This window comes from Malurus melanocephalus, unplaced genomic scaffold (genome assembly GCF_030028575.1).
Source record: "Malurus melanocephalus ecotype Western Australia unplaced genomic scaffold, MMel_1.1 scaffold_248, whole genome shotgun sequence".
Taxonomy (NCBI): domain Eukaryota; kingdom Metazoa; phylum Chordata; class Aves; order Passeriformes; family Maluridae; genus Malurus; species Malurus melanocephalus.
Window position 1 is genome coordinate 765,189 of NW_026623480.1, and position 16,820 is coordinate 782,008.

Here is a 16,820-nt window from a genome sequence, read left to right on the forward strand (position 1 = left end):
AGCTTTTGTACCTTTGCTGGTAATCAGACTAGAAAAATAAACTGAATGCTGGAAAAAACCAAATTGCTGGACTAAGCGGACATCGATATCTTGGTGCATGTCATTAGTTTCTCAGGATAAAGTTGAAATTTTCTACTTTTCTCTGTATTTTGCAATGATTATTGCAATGCCAAGTTATTTAATTTCTGAGGCTTCTTCCTGTACCTAAGACTTGCAGTTGATATAGTTGTGTATGTGTATGTGCAAGAGTGCTGTCTCCAGCACTGGTGGAATATTTTTGGAGTGTTTTAACTCTGAAGCTTTATTTCATAGAGTGTCTGTGGACAACCTTGATCAAGTTAAGTTACTTACAGTATTTCTTTTTGGATATAAGAAACCTAGTAAGTCCTCAGCTCTGGTCATTGAGAAGTGCCAGGTCACTATACTGTCTCACTACTGACTTGATTGTGAAACTCAGAGTTAATATTTCTTTTTCCCTTTGTAATGGCAAAATAACTTATTATTACATAAAGCCAGACAGAGTTAGTCTCAAGGTTTTCTACAGCCACAGACCTGTAAGACAGTACATGGGAAGAGAGGTTTAGAGTAGATATTAGTAAAAATTTCTTACTGGAAAGGGTTGTAAAGCATCAGGGAAATCTGCCCAGGGAAGTGGTGGACTCTCCGCCCTGGAAAGTGTAATAAAATTATGGATATAGCAGTTGAGGACATGCTTTAGTAGCGTACATAGGGGTGGTGCTAGGTTGATGTTTGGACTTGATGATCTTAAAGGTATTTTGCCACCTAAATAATTCTGTGCTTTTATACCAGCACAGAATTTGTGTATTTAATGGCACAGTTCTTATTTTTTACGATTGGTGTTTTGAATTTCTGCTTCAGTCTTTGGTTTTGCAATCTCTAGGGCACCTCTTTGTACATAAAACGTCTCTTAACTTTTTTTAGATGTGAGTAGTGACACCTGGTGTTTGTTTTGTAGTGATGATCTTACTGTGTTCGAGCTCATGCAGTATACTAGTTCATGATGCCAAGTAGAATAGGAGAAAACGATATGTTTTCTTTCTTTTTACACTGAGGGTTTTATTCTACACTTAAATGTTTGTTTACCAAGTTGATACATGTTTTTAGAAGACAGAAATTGTAGATTCATATACTTCTTGCCAACATTACTTTGATCTTGAAGTTTGACTTYCATTCATTCTTACAGATTCTGGGTGGGTTTATTTTTAATACTTAATTTCTTGGTCTCCAAATCAATTAAATTTTTTTAATGTATGGTTATCACTGAGGTAATGTCATCTGTCATTCAAAGAGAAATTCTTGGAGTTTCAGCATTTAATACATTATATGGTCATCTTTCCAGTCTAGAAGTATTCAGGTGTTAGGTGTCTTCTTAAAAATGCAGCTGTGTTAAATAATATTTTATACAAATAAACCAAAAAGTCAATTCTTTTCTTTCCAGAAAACATTTTTTCTCAGAAGTGTGTGAAGTACTAGCTAAGGCACATGTGGAATCACACTTGTGTATTGATTTTAAAGTTAAATAACCCTTTTGTGGCTTTATCCTATTTCTTCCTGGAACAAGTCAGATGTCTTATGAACTTTTAGAAAATGTTTGTTTTGAAGGATTAGATTCTGGTGTAATTGAGTAGATGTCAGCAAGAGGAAGAGAAGTGAAATATCGCACTGTTTTTAATCTCTGGTAATTGTTGTCTGAAATGTTGTTCAACTTTAATTTGGTAAGTAGGAGAATATTAAAAAAAAAAAAAAAAGAAAAAAGGGAGTGGATATATGTGAGCCAGTATACTGAAGAAAGCTGATTTTGTCTCCTCCCAAAAATGTTGGAATACCTAACTTTGCTGCATTTTTGAATTCTGATTTATTTTAGAATAGGATTTCTCCATTTAGCATTTAAAAAAATTGTAATCCTCAATAGGTGTTATTGCCTCTAATAGTCTAACTCTCAATTTTAATGTTTCTTTTAATTAAAATTTTTTAGGGTGGTTATGGAGAGACTTGTGAAGTCCTAATACAGTACCATCCTCGACTTTTCCAGACAATAATTCAAATGACACAGAATGAAGATCTACGGGAAAACATGGTAATACACTATTATACCATACTATTAGTGTATTAGTGTACACTATACACTATGTTTTAAAGCCAGGGATCTGTCTGTGTGTGGTGGAGAGCTGCGTGCTTAACAGGAGTGTTTTTGTTAGAAGACACTTCCAGCAATCGACTGTCCGTGCCACAGTAGTTGTTGACCACTAGATATCTTTCTTCCTCATGGAAAATGTGCAGTATTCACATAATTTTAAATACAAGAGTTTGTAATTAAATGTAGAATCTTTTTTAATTTAGTGTTCTAACTGCAGATTTGGCAGAATGATCTAGACAGTTGAAAGAGCAGAAGCTTCAGCACAAAGGTGCTGGTAGAGCATTCTTAGAGCAGTCTATATGTACAGTGACTTTGTGTAACAGGGCCTGTTTTCCTTCATTTAGTCATTATCTGCAGACATCCGTTCTTAGATGTGTCTTGAGGCTGAATCATCCAGAATTATCTTAAAAATTTGTAGTATGAGCACTCATCTGTATGAAGTTGCCTTGTACAATTAGCGTACAGAAGATTGCAGCCAGAATTTAACTTGATTATTTCTGTAGATGAAACAACCCTTTTTCTTTTTTAGTGTTTCTCTTATGCCTTGTGGGATAGAGCAATCTAAAGCAAAGAAAAAGTGAGGAAAGAAGTTTTGTTTCTTGATTGTGTAGGGGAAAGGAAACATGGGGTGCCTTTTCCCCCTTCCAAATCTAGCTAGCTGTGGGTTTTTAATACATTATTTGTTTTAAAATGACTGCAAACTATCTTACAGACTGTAAAAAAATTTAGTAAGGTGTTGGCTGCCAGTTCACTTAATTTGGTTCGCTAGATTCTTGATGTTTTTATTTTCTCCATTACTTCTACAATAATACTGAGGATTTATATGTATAGAAACAATGTTTAAATTTCTGAGACAGGGTTGAGTTTTACAGAGTGAAATGACAGAGTTGAGAATTCTCAAAGTGTATGTTAGATTCAAGAGGAGATTCTGTACATGACTAAAATTAGACGGAAAACTAAAACAATGGAGCAAAAAAACCTTTTGTACATTGTAGAAGGGAGGAGAGTAAGAGAGAAAAATAAACATTTCATCTGCCTGAGTAATGGTGGAGGTATGTACGAAAACAAGATCTTAATGAGAAGATTGCAAAATATATTAGATACATTACATTTCATTGCTGAAATGTAATCATATTCTGAAAATTATTTTCTATGGCCAAGACTGTTCTGCTCAGTCTTGGATGATGCCCAGTTCATATTATCTGGAAGTTATGACATAAGGGAGCTGGGTGTATCTAAAAAGTCAGGACTCATATTTTAAATGTCATAAATTGTTCTTATGAATTAATAATACAGTATTAAGCATTTAGCATTTGCAGCATTCTGTAATGTTAAATATCCTGTAGTACATGTGTTGATATTAGAATGTCTACCTTTGCCATAAATTCTGTGAATCATAATGAAATGTTAACTGAGGTTAGATTAGAGATTGTACAATATAGATGTACATTATTATTGCTAGATATTAATGCTTGGGGGATAGTGTTCTGCATAATTTATAAATTACTGTTCATCTGATGCTTCTTGACGCTGTGCAATTGCTTTTATTTCAATTGTTCAGTTGCGGCAAGTTCTGGAACACTTGTCTCAGCAGAGTGAAAGCCAATATCTTAAAATCCTGACAAGTCTTGCTGAAGTTGCTACAACAAATGGTCACAAACTGCTTAGGTAAGTGTGAGGTCACAAGTGTATAAACTACCTGGTAGTTAGTGCCACTTAATCGTTTTAATAGTCCAAACTATCCAGCACATGCTGGAGTAGGTGGATCTCAAATCTGATTTATATGAAAATGTCTGTTTAGATCACTGTCTTTACAAAGATTTCAAGAGAAAAAATTGGTGTCCTTGTATAGCTGCTGGTATCTAGAAGCTTGAGTTGCTGAGAAGTGTATTTTTTGTTTGATTAGTTTGGTTAGGTCAGCCCTAGGAAGGGAAGCTTTTTAGACAGCTATCAAATAATTCTTTTTTCTTTCCTTCATACTTCTCACTTTTTCTTCCTTGATGCATTTTTAATTTTTTTACATGCTTCCTTAGTATTTTGGAGGAGACTTTTGTTACTTCAGATACTTGTCTCATGTTTGCAGGCTCTGGTTGCCTTCCATGACTACTAATGTGTATGAGACAAAAAATTCCATCTACCAGTGTCCTGTCTCAGCACCACAAGCAGCAGTTACTTGAGGAGATGCATAAAATAGGCAAGCATGTCTGTCTGATGTGCTTTCCTAGTTTTTGCATCATCTGTTTGAGGGAGTTTGTACAAAACACTTATCTGCAATCTGTTGGAACACCAGAAAACATTTTACTGTTTTCAAAAGCCAACAGTTTTGGTGTAACCTTTATGCTCTTATAGAAGCTAAGAAAATTTTGGAAAAGAGAGGTTTCAGTGTGTTTGTAATCAGAGAAACCTGTCAGCATAGATTGTTGCGGAATATGACTTGGGAAGCTTCTTTTTAACTGGGCTGGGGTGTGAGGAACCCATCAGTTAGATGGAAAATAAATAGTATATTCTTAATTCTAGGTGCCTCTTTTTTTTTCCTTCCCCATCAGACATGTTATACTTGAATGGAGCTTGTAGATAGCAGGTCAGAACTCCTGGATGATGGTAGGAAATTGATTACACCATTAATAAGTCTTATTCTTATGGATGTTCACTTTGATGAATTAATATAAAAGTCTGAAACCCTTTAAATGTTTGGAGTTTAAGTGTGTAGCCATTAATGAAATTTTGTTGCTGGAAAGATAACTTTTTGAAGCATTTCAGCTGTTGCTGAACTTCAGTGTGTATCAGCTTAACTTGTCATATTCCTTTTTGTCTCCAGACTTCTTTAAGAGAACCTATAGGTCTCCGACAAATAAATTGTGATGAAGTGTAAAACCATTTTGTAGGAAAGGGTTTCAAGTTTGCTCTGTGTAGGGACATTATTGGAAATTGTGGTAGCAGGATTATATCATGTGAGGTAGTATTTGTTTCTGTTTCAGTGTTTTCAGAGGTGAATTAAACTGATAGTTGTATAGATTTGATTTATTACTGTTGGTACTCCTCTGACTTGAGCAATGCTCCTCAGTGTGGCTGTAGAAACAGTACCTATGTGCCTGTACTGTCTCAGTAGAGACAGTAGCTCAGGGTAGCTCTGGGACTCAGCTCTGAGTTTGAGCTGCTGTGTGCCCCTGTATTGCTGCATATGGGTGGGCTAGCAGTGGCTGAAGGCAAGATGGAAGTGTTGCCTTGGATGAGGACTCGTTTCTAGAGATGCCAGTACTTGGAGTGTCCTGTGGACTCTTACTGGTCCACTTCTCTTTGGTACTTTGAGTATGTCACAACAGAAACATGATAGAAAAAGGATACAATTCCAAGACAGTTTCACAGACTCAGTTTTGCAAAAACTGTCGCTCTTCTCTCCAGCTCTGCTTCTTGTCAGAAGCAGTGAATTTCTGCTTCAAGAAATATTTCTCAGTTGTTTTAGTATAAACAGAATGAGGATTAAGGTAGTATTTGACGAATACTCTGAGCTTGGGCCTCTTTCCTCTCTCTTTTTTCCAGTGAAAGTATGTAAAATGAACTCTGTACACAAAAACCTCCAAAAATTATCTGCTTGCATGACTGAACTAATATCTTGATTAATTTCCTGGGTACCAACCCACAACCTGTTGTTTTTGGGTTTGTCTGTTGTTTAGTTCAAGTGTCTAAAATGGTTTTTTGTAATGCTTCTAGCAAGTGTTCAGGAGTGCCATTAATCTTCTGCCTTGAGTACAAGAAAGGACCCTGTTTCACTTAGAATTATCTTCATCGTGTAGTTCCTTTTTCCAAAAAATAATTGAAATGTGACATGATGTGGTCTTGCTGGTGCTGGTTAGGCCTAGCTGAACGTTTGCAAACATGCCAGTAGAAGTTTCAGTAAACTATTACAAGGTCTTTAACGTTTTTTTATGTATATGGGTCCTTATCCTGGAGATAGGAAATTTCATCAGGAAAACACTGCTGCTGAGACATTTTCGATAGTTAAGTTAGCTTCTTGAGTTAGTTCTTGTATTAATAGATTTTCTGGTATATGAGCAAAGATTTTATAAATGCTAATTCTTCGCTGTGACCAGAGCTTCTGGTAATAAATTTGCAGATGCCAGTCCGGGCATTTTCTTTACCTGTTTAAAAACTTAACATTACTAATGTAGCATTGTTGTTTAYTCTTTCTGTTCCTTTCTTAAATTGATTTCCTGAAAACTTATCTTGTTAAAGTATAAATTGTGACAAGAAAGTGTTACTTTGTATGTTAGTTTGGTAAAATTCTTAGTACATTGCTTTTTAAAGTTAACTCGCTGACAGCCATTAAAATGTAGCTCTGAAAACAAATAGGTCTTTTGCTGATGACATAGCGAGAATGAGAGAATAATAAACCTACTCTAGCTTTATTACAACAGTTTCAGGTTTGTGAATTAACAAATTATTAATTGCAACACAGGTTTGCAGCACCCTGTAAGATGTCAGTTTTCTGGTGTTCACTGAYTTTCTGGCTAGGAAGCATGGTTTTAAGTTGCAAGTACTTTAAGGATTGAAGTGAGTATGTGCTCACTTCTATAATATTTATAAGTTAGTAGGTTTTGATAGAAAAAGAATCAATTTCTTGCAGTTTGTTATGCATTCAAGGCAGAAGAATTCTTACAGCTTGGGGTTTAAGAAAGAAAACAAAGCTCAGTTTGGTGGAGAATGTTCTGCTTGTGCATAAAGTCATGAATATCTCATATTTTGTCCTGTTTTGGTACAGAGTTCAGCCAGTTCCATTAAGAAAACATAAAACTTAAAGTATATTTATTGGATAAATAACTAACATGGTGATGATTTTGTTTAGTATCTTTTAGATTATATTTTTCTTGAGTAGAAATAGTGGTGTCCTTACCATGCTGATCCCTTGTTTGGTTGAGGTAGTTAATGGGCATCTGGAATAATAGCTGGTGAGGATGGGCTGTGATAGCATATCTGAGCAGTCAGTACACCTTTATCATTGGGTGCTCTCTTTTCTGGGTTGAAAAACCCATTCATCTGGATATCCCAATTTGTTTCCTACACTGAGATTTTTACTCTACTAAGTTGAATTTCCTCACAGGGGTTCATAAGAAGTATTTGTGTTTGTAAAAACAAGTGAAGTATTTTTGCTGTTCTTACTTCTAGTTAAAATTACATGTACATGTTAGTAAAGTCATAGTGCTTATATCTGACTTCTGGGGCTGAAACAGGAAATGAAAATTCACTAGGGTTTGAAGCCTAGGGTTTATTTCAGCATGCATATCAGACCCTACCATTAGATTGCTTACTCCTTAATATACTAAATTGTTTCATCTAGGAAAAGAAACTTAAACATTCCATTTTTTTCCCCCAGCTTGTCAAGTAATTATGAAGCTCAAATGAAGAGTCTCTTAAGGATCGTGAGGATATTTTGCCATGTCTTTCGCATTGGCCCATCCTCTCCCAGTAATGGAAATGACATGGGCTACAATGGAAATAAAACTCCAAGAAGTCAGGTGTTCAAGGTCAGAAAAGTATATGATGTTGTTAGGAAGATAGACGTTAAAGAGATGAATTTCACAAAGCATGCATTCATTAATCAGACATCTCATGAACAGGAAGTAAGTTTGGTTAATGTCCCTATCCCTTCTTAAGTTAAACCTACCTCTCTCCTTCTCTTCTATTATTTTTCCCACTGGGTTCATTTAACCAATCATGCATATCTCATGATTTCTGYATATTTTTTATTTAATAGATTGTTTTTTAGATGTTGAAGGTTTAGTTAMCCCGGTGACTTAGATGAATTTGGTTTGTATTTTTGCTACTGAAGAGTGTAGTAATCTTAAAATATGATAATATTAATATAATAGATTATATTAATGTAATTTCAGAATGGTAGTTGGAGGTTCACGGGGGTTCTTAACAATAAGGTTTATCCACGTTCACAAGACAAATGGAAACAACTGAATTCTTGATCTGTTTGTTGTTTTCACTGTAATCATGAGGTCTTTTCCCAAGTTGTTAGTGGATTTTATTACAATGTGCTTTGAAACATAATAGCTCACTACTACCCCTGCAAGGTTATTGATTCTTAGCTGTTTTCACACACGTGCTTTAGGTGGCTTGCTGGCTAGAGGTTTAATTCCAGAAGGTGTTTGKTTTTTTTATGTTTGCTTGTTAAGGAATCCCTCTGTACAAAGTCATAGATTGCCTTTTTGTAAAAAAGTCCCAGTTTCCTCAGTGCCACTCAGTCTTCATTGAATATACAACTGCCATACTTTTCAGAGCACCTAATAAATAAGAACTGTAGGATAATCTTTCTTCTCCCAACTTACTCCATATTCTCACACAGCACAGCTCATATCAAGAAATTCAGTAATTACTTGAGGATTTTTCTTTACCTTTCCATTTCTTCCACTGTGTTGTGAAAACAATAGTTTTCACAATAAKTGCAATTACTGCAATTATTTAATGATATATGTTCATGAGGTTACTTCTAAGGGCTTTTAAGATAGAGCTAGRTTGGTAAGATCATGAAAGATGATACTCTTAATTCCACTTTATTTAGTRAAGTATCTCAGTTTTTGTTTAAATTTCTTCTCTTGGAAAGAAGAAAAACATTAGACTGTTTAAAAAAAAAACAAACCCCAAGCACAAATGCTTGTTCTTCTGATAGCAAAATAGTTTTAAGAACGAATTGGTTTATATAATGAATATAAATCTAGTGCTTGAGTCTGAAAAATACTGTGTGCAAAATGTATTGCATTGTACAGATTGCAGTATAATAATTGTTCTTTGGATCTTTTCACCAAARTAGGGTAAGATTGGCATACTATGGGTTTAACCAGAATTCTGTTTTTAAAAAACAAAGCCCTAYCCAAATCACAAGAATTGTTTTATTAAAGGCAGCACTTTTTAACAGTTTTAATAARAATTGCTCTAAGTATACCAGATTAAATAGCAAGCAGATGTTAAACACACTTCATGCAAGACCATCTTCAGTGAGACATTCCGCTGCCAAGCCCAAAAAGGAAAAAAAGGAGGGTTTCTTGCTTTTCAACTCCACATAATTTCAGAACTCAGCATAAAATAAGCAAAACAATTCAATTGCAATTTATAAAGGTATTTCAGTGGAATCACTTGCCTGCGTACCCAAACTACTTTATATGATGAAAGAATTGTTTTGTAATTTACTGTGGATTTAAGTGTTGTGCAGTAGATATACATTAACAACTGCCACAGTTGCCCCAGAAAATAACAGTAATTCCTACTTGTGTGAAAACAACATTATGTTTTTAATAAATAAGGAAAATATATACTACTGTTTCATTACCTAACAAAACAAAAATTTCAGGATGAYTTAAAAATGATTAATGCAATTATTGTAATTTGTTTAGATGTTTTATAAGTGAGGGAGCCCTGCAGTAAAACTGCTGTTGTGTCCATGGTATTTTAAAGAGTGATTTAAATGTCAATCTCAAAAATATAAAACTGCTGATGAGAACTTATTGTTGTTAGGGAATGGGCACACAGGTGCTAAATTAATCTACAGCTGTGGTTGGTTTAGTCTGTTCTTCCCTGAATTTACAGTGACTGGGGGTAGTGGGAGATTCCATACAGTGCTGAATGAATTGGGTGACYTCTAGTTCTCTCTTATTCCTACCTTTCCTTCTGCTTTTTTGTTCTTTCTTTGCAAAAGCGCTTGTGATGGTCTCTTTCACCTTTTGGGAGAAGGTAAAAAAGACCTGACTTTTCTTAATGCTTCATTAAGTTTTTCTGTATCAATGTACTGATGGAACATATTTTGAAGAGTTGTCACTGTAATGTAGCTGGGAAGGGATTAAAAATGTGAGTATTCTTGATCTGATCCTGCTGAGGAATGTTACTGCTTGATGAGGTCAAGAAAATCACAGAGCTATCTGTGCTTTAATGAAATTCCCTGCATGTGATTCAGGCCTACCCAGATGTTTTAAAGTGGAAGAAGTAGCTAATGATACACATTCTTGTACTGATTCTGTAAGATACAAAAGAATCATTGAATTTTGTCTCCCAAGCTTGAAACAAGCTGCTAACTTAAATGAGGCCTTACCAGTGAGAAACTTGGAGCAGTAATTTTGACCAGGTTTACATTCATTACTTTTTCATGTATTGCTCTTCCTCTTGCTGTTCAGTGTGATTGMATGCTAGGGAAACTTGCTGCAAGCCTTCTCTCCAGTTGAACAAGGTTGGGAAGTGCGTAATGTTTTTTCCTTGTTTCAGATACTGTTCTTTTCTAGAATTGGGGTAACTTCTCTGCTGTGACAAAATCACTTCATGGATTAGTGATCTCCTGCACCCTCTGTCTTAAAAAGCTATCTGACATCTGGCAAAAGATTTTGCTTCAGTGTTGCAGATTGAATATGGATTTGGTTACTGGTCTTGCTTTCTAGATGAGTAAAGAGGAAAGTATTGCATAGGTAAATTCTGGCATTTGGGAGGTAAGGTATGTGGCTGTAAAAGCTTAGTACTCAATCAGACTCAGTTGTGTAATTCCAGAGAAACTTTTCTGCCCTGTGAAATRTGACAACTGAAGTTTGAGTGGAGGTCTTTGTTTAATATGAGATTCATGGTAAGAATTAACTGAAGGATGCTGACTAGTAGTTTGAAAAAAAAGTGTAGTGATTTGATTGAATATGTCCATATGCCACTTGAAAAGGTCTGGTCATGGATGCCAGCATAAAATGCTGACAGTCATGGATATGGAGGTTATAGGCAATATTGAGAAGTGTTTTGTATCCTGAAGTTGRACTAGAAAGAAAGAAAATGAAATGTTGAAGCTAGTGTGCTTGACTAGACTTTTAAATGAGTTTATGATCAGAAGCTGTGAAGAACTAGCTTTGGAAAAACAAATTGGGTGGAAAAGTTCTGAAAGGTGTGCTTAATTCCCCAAGATATCAGGGGAAAATGGTGTCTGGCAAACAGACACYGTTTGGGGGAAGAAAACTAGATTTTAGTATTGTAAATAACTACCTAATTTTTTTGTGAGTTATWGGTTAGGAGTATAGCTGCATTTTAATTTTCTGTCCGTTCAATCCTATTTCCTATTGGAAAGTTTTTTGACATTATGTTTTGTGGTAAGGGTCTGCCAGGTGAGTCTCGGAAGGAGGATAACTTGATCCAGTATGGCAAACATTTATGTAGAAAATGCTACCTCTGATGGAGGTATTCAGATCACCATCTACAGAAATGTGTGGTCACTAGAATCACAAGGATTGAGTGAGTGGCATATAAAATACTGAGCAAAGCCTACCAGTGTTAGAGATCAGGCCGGCTTTCCTCCATGGTCTTATTGGGAAAAATTCCAGCATAGTGGTAAATGGTGAATTTCAGCAGTTTTTTTAATACAGAGTTCTTATGAGAAGTAATTTATTGCGTATTGAGAGCATGTCAACCATGAGATGCACTGACAGTGCTCCAGATAGTGCTGACTTCTGGTACAGTGTGCTCTGAGCAGCTCTTTATTTTCAAAAGCAACCTGASAATATGAGAACATAACTTTCAGTATGTGCTAAATCCTTGATTATTTTTATCCATGAAAAATATTGATGCAATATAATATATGGAAAAAGGAATGCATTTAGAAGTTCACTCCTAATTTTGGAGTGCTGTGAAGTACTTGAGTCAATTACCTCCCTGTAGGATTCATATCCCTGTGCCCACTAGACTGTAGGCTTGTGAAACAAGCCCTTAAACACCATTAAGGGACAACACAGTTAGTCCTTTTGGGTTTTTTTATGCTCATGAAAAAGCTAAAGTTCTCATCACTTTTTCTTCTCTGTAGTCGGCCTGCATGTCAGAGCAAATGTGTAATGGTGGAATTGTACCAGGTTTCAATTGTATTGGTTTGAAGCAGGTGGTAGTGAATAAAGAGTGTCTTTGTTAGAGTAAAATAAAATGTACCACTCTAAAATCGAATGTGCGATTTTGCTGATGCTTGTTTCTGTTTCATAAAGCCAGGTGTTAGTGACCCTTACTCTGACACATCTGAGGTACTGTGAAAATGAGCTGTATGAGCTCACATTATGCACAAAGCAGATTCTTGCTAGACATGAGCATGAACCTGAATCTCAGTGGTGTTGTCTCGGGTTTCTTCCATCTTSTTGGCAGAGGAAGCTTCTTTGACCAGATGCTTAAAAAAGAGCTGACACTCTCTTACTCTAGAAAATCAACCTGTGCATTATTGTTTCTCTGCTGGCTGTAGTGACAACTGTGAAACCAAAGTTTGTTATGTAGTTCAGTGCTATAGTTCTTTCTAGATTAGTTTATCTTTCTTCCATCTACTACCTGATTATTTCCCTTCCTTATGAAATTTTCTCTTCATGCTGTTTGGCTACAGATGCAGAATTTTTATTGTGTATTTGACCCTTATCTCTAATGTGACCTCTAAAGGGTCATTTAAAGGTTTAAAATGTGCATGACATTTGTTTGCCTTAAGAGGTTTATCACATTATTAATASTATCTAATGTCAACATGTTCCTTTTTTGTCTGTTTTTTTCATGTRTTTATTGCAGCCACTGGAACTGCTCTGGCATTCTCTGGATGAATGGCTTGTTCTGATAGCCACAGAGCTGATGAAAAACAAAAGGGACTCTGCCAACATTACTTCTATTTTACTGAAGCAAAAAGGACCAGATCACCARGATGCTACTCCTGCACCTTCTTTTGCTGCTGCAGGAACTGAGGAAAGAAAAGAGCTCTCCACTGATGCTGTTGAGTTAAAAACATATGATGTTACTGGGAAGCAAGAAGCTTGTGCTGATTGTCAGGATGTTATATCCATGACAGCAAACAGACTAAGTGCTGTCATTCAAGCCTTCTATATGTGCTGCTCCTGTCAGATGCCTCAGGGGTAAGGAAAAGATTCATTTTTTTACCCAAACTATTGCCATTTTAAAATCATATGTACTTTCTTGGAAGAATGTTGCTGCTGACCACCTTGTATTAGTGACAGTCAAGGCTATGCTGTTTAATGCTTTTACTAGTTCAGTTATTTGAATGCTTTTTCTRGTTCTGTAGGCACCAAATAGCACTGCAAATTTTCCATAGTGCTGCTGCCTATGAATGCAGCTGCACTGGGRCAGATTTTATATTGAATATCTAATGGCTCTTAGTAATCATGTAGTATACTTACAGTTAGTAGGATTTTGGTATTTTGAAACTTAGTTGCATTTGCTGTTGGTTTTTAATGTGAAATGAACCCTGAATTTAGTGTGATTATCCAACAAGAGCTGTAAGCTCAGAAGAAAAATAAGGTTAATTATCTTTGTGTATGAAAATGATGGGTGGGGCAAAACTGATTTAACTATATCATATATAACAAGGAGAGTTTAGTCTCAAAGTAACACTCACTTGGAATCCTGTCCTGGATYGGCAAACTTAGTTTTGTGTGGAACACACAGTACAACTTAGGCAAACTTAATATAATTGATGTTTGGTTTAAAAAGGAAACAAGTGTGACCACTGTAACTGAGTTTTTAGTCTGTCCAAGATGGTTATGGATTATATTTGTGAACTTGCAAGGAAAGCGCCCTTTGGCCCTTGTGAGTGGAGGATTGGGCAAGTACAATTGGGCAAGTGGAATCTAGAAGCCAGAGTCCTACTACATGACAACTCTTGGTTATTTCTAGTCACCATAAGGGTCTTTCCTTTGCCAAACTGATTGGAATAAAAGCTTTCAAGTTGGCYAGTAATATTTGCATATTTCTCTGTAGACCCTCTGGAAGATGATTGGTTACTGACGTTTTTGTCTTTTCTATTAGTTTGTTATGAGATCATAATGGTGTTGAATATTTAGTTTCATAGTGACTAGTTAAACAACATCAGTTACTGTTTGTGTAGTATTTTATTTAAAAAAACCCAACAATTTATGTAATTCCAGTRTTTTTTCATTGCACTAACCAAAAACATCTTGTGATTTTTGAACAGGATGACATCACCTCGTTTTATAGAATTTGTTTGTAAACATGATGATGTCCTTAAGTGTTTTGTTAACCGGTAAGCTTCAACAGACTTTGTAATCTACCCCTCAGTTCCCCACCAGGAGTAATTCACTTTTTTCTTTTTACTGAGTTGTATTTTTAGGTTGTTGCTGTGATATATATATTATATGCACTTTAATGGTCCTGCTGAGCTGAAGGGAGTCTAGATTAATTATTCAGACCCCAGACTTAAATGAACTCTTCTGCATATTTAAGTGATCTATTTGTAAGATTTGTGAACAAAACTGATTTCACAGAGCAACAGAATAATTTGTTGAATGGATTATTTCCTTATATTTGTTCCAAATAAAATCTTCCCTTTCATGGCAGATGAAAACTTCCATTCTTCCTCAAATATGTGATGGTGTAAAGGAGTCTTAACTACCTTTGTACAGTTGCCTGTTTGCAGAGTTTTTCTGGGATTGCCAGGTTTATAACCTTGCTTCTGTRTGGGGAGCTTCTTCTAATCCTCCTGTATTTAAGAGATGAGGTAGTATAAGTTGTTTGGAAACAAGAGTTAGGGAAAATGATAAAATAGAAGAATCTGTTTAAACTTTTCTATATGATTAATTGTATTGTTTCTTTCTGTAGACTTTTTGCATCATGAAGCATTATTATTAAATCTCTAATGGGCTTCTAACCTTCTTTTTTTTCAGAAATCCCAAAATAATTTTTGATCACTTCCATTTTCTTCTGGAGTGTCCTGAACTAATGTCCAGATTTATGCACATCATAAAAGCTCAGGTAAATGTCAGGAGGTGCTTAGTTACAACTTCTTTGAATGCAGAAAGGTTGTTTTGTTTAATTTTAATCTTTAAGGAAAATCCATTTGGGGAGGATGAACGAACTAAACATGGCCTCCAGTGCTTCCGATTCTGTGATATTGAAAGATCGTATTAAACAGAGATGGCTGCCAGATTTCTGTACTCATAATTCTTTAAAATACATGAGYGAGTCCATTTGAGAGAACCAATGTTTCATATGTCTTACAAGTCCAACTTTCTTTTTAAATCTCTTTGTGCACATCTAATAGATGGTGCTTTAAATGCTTTACTTTTTTACTARTAGACTAATATTTTGAGACAAACCAGAGGATAAATATATCACTATTAGTTGATTTGGTTGTAGTTAATTAGTRGCTTCTTTAGTGGGACATCATGTTGTTACCCTTTGCTCTGTTTCCTTCAATTTYTTTTTGCTTCTTTGTTTTGTTTATTTTTTTATTGGAGTAAAATAAACTTTTTACGGCTTGACATGAAACATGAATTCATGAGTTACTGTAAGGAAGACTAGTGTAGTTACATGAAAAAAATCAGTGAGCCAACCTCTGTGTGGAGGKCTATACTTTACATAACACCATAGTGTTAAACATCTGCCATCTGTTCATTACTTAGCTTTGAAAGGTTATGGTAGTTTATTCGTAGCTCAGGGACACAGCAGTATATTTGTTCTCTTACAACTGAAGATTGTATTTGGGTGATAAYAACCTAGTTGGAACTCCTTCACTTAACACCCATTGCTTTACTTTTGCTTTGTACTCCATTAGGAAGATTCTTTACATTAAAGGAATTTTGCTCAACTATTTTGAGCAAATACAGAATTTGCTGAAAAGAAAAGTAAAATTCCTCTACCCAACAAGAGTGCCTTCSTCACCCAATAATTGTGGAAGATACGCTTCAGAAGCTTGCTTGTGAACAATGTGGTGTTTTTATTTTTAAAGATAAATCGTTTTTATGCATCCAGTTTCATTTTTGGGRCATGGTATAGGTATATTGTTTATTCATTCTTTCATTGAAGTGTGTGTTTTTGAAATTCATTGCCTATGAACAATGAGGAGACCCCAAGAACTCATACCCTGTTTGTTAGATCAACTCATATACGTGCTGTGAAATGCAGTGGATGAGAAAGGCCATACCTGTGTCACATCTGTCTTCAAAAAGCTGCCAAATGTCAATCTAAACACCKAGTCAAACAAGTTAGAACCTTCTCACCTAGGAGTTGCTTTGTAAGGTTTCTGATTCCTTTGGGCTGCTTTGTATTTCCAAATGAACCTTACTACAAATGGGGCTTGTTTGTATCACTCATGTTTCTGTGCTCAGCTGTGTTTGATTGTCAGTAGTTTTACAGAAGTCAGTGACTTGTTCCTTATCTAGGTTCCTTCATGCCCTCACCTGACCTGTAAGAAGTTTGTGCTGTTTTTCTCTTCTGTGGGATTTAATAGCTATTTCTGGATAGCTGGTGGTCCAATCTTTCTGCAGACCCAGCCTGAGCACACCAAACTATAGGAAGCACTCAAGGGTATTTCTAGTCCTTTCCTCTTCTCAAAATACTGTATAGCATATTAGGGTAACTCTGCACATCTCAAAAATTAATTGAGAATTATGCATAACCATATACCTGTGAGAGAGGAATTATTTAGGAGAATTGATGTGTATAATATGGTTTTCACCTTGTTTTGTAGCCATTTAAAGATCGCTGTGAATGGTTCTATGAACATCTGCATGCTGGGCAGCCAGATTCGGACATGGTGCACAGACCTGTCAACGAAAATGACATACTTTTGGTTCACAGAGGTATTGTGTTATAAATGAAATTAGTGTATCTTTGAAAGATAATGAATTAAGATGAAAAAATTAATTGGTATTTG

General features: G+C 35.5%; 1 protein-coding gene across 4 annotated transcripts in view; it reads left to right on the forward strand.

Annotated features, from left to right (window-relative positions):
• Positions 1 to 16,820, forward strand: part of HACE1 (HECT domain and ankyrin repeat containing E3 ubiquitin protein ligase 1) — a 49,968-nt gene that overhangs the window by 13,456 nt on the left and 19,692 nt on the right. For 3 of the 4 annotated variants that reach the window (XM_057375406.1, XM_057375409.1, XM_057375410.1), the window contains 7 exons: positions 1,997 to 2,098; positions 3,720 to 3,826; positions 7,530 to 7,776; positions 12,707 to 13,044; positions 14,121 to 14,189; positions 14,830 to 14,917; positions 16,635 to 16,746. In XM_057375406.1, the coding sequence (XP_057231389.1) occupies positions 1,997 to 2,098; positions 3,720 to 3,826; positions 7,530 to 7,776; positions 12,707 to 13,044; positions 14,121 to 14,189; positions 14,830 to 14,917; positions 16,635 to 16,746 (1,063 nt within the window). The remainder of the gene's footprint in view (positions 1 to 1,996; positions 2,099 to 3,719; positions 3,827 to 7,529; positions 7,777 to 12,706; positions 13,045 to 14,120; positions 14,190 to 14,829; positions 14,918 to 16,634; positions 16,747 to 16,820) is intronic. The other variant, XM_057375407.1, reaches the window with a different exon arrangement.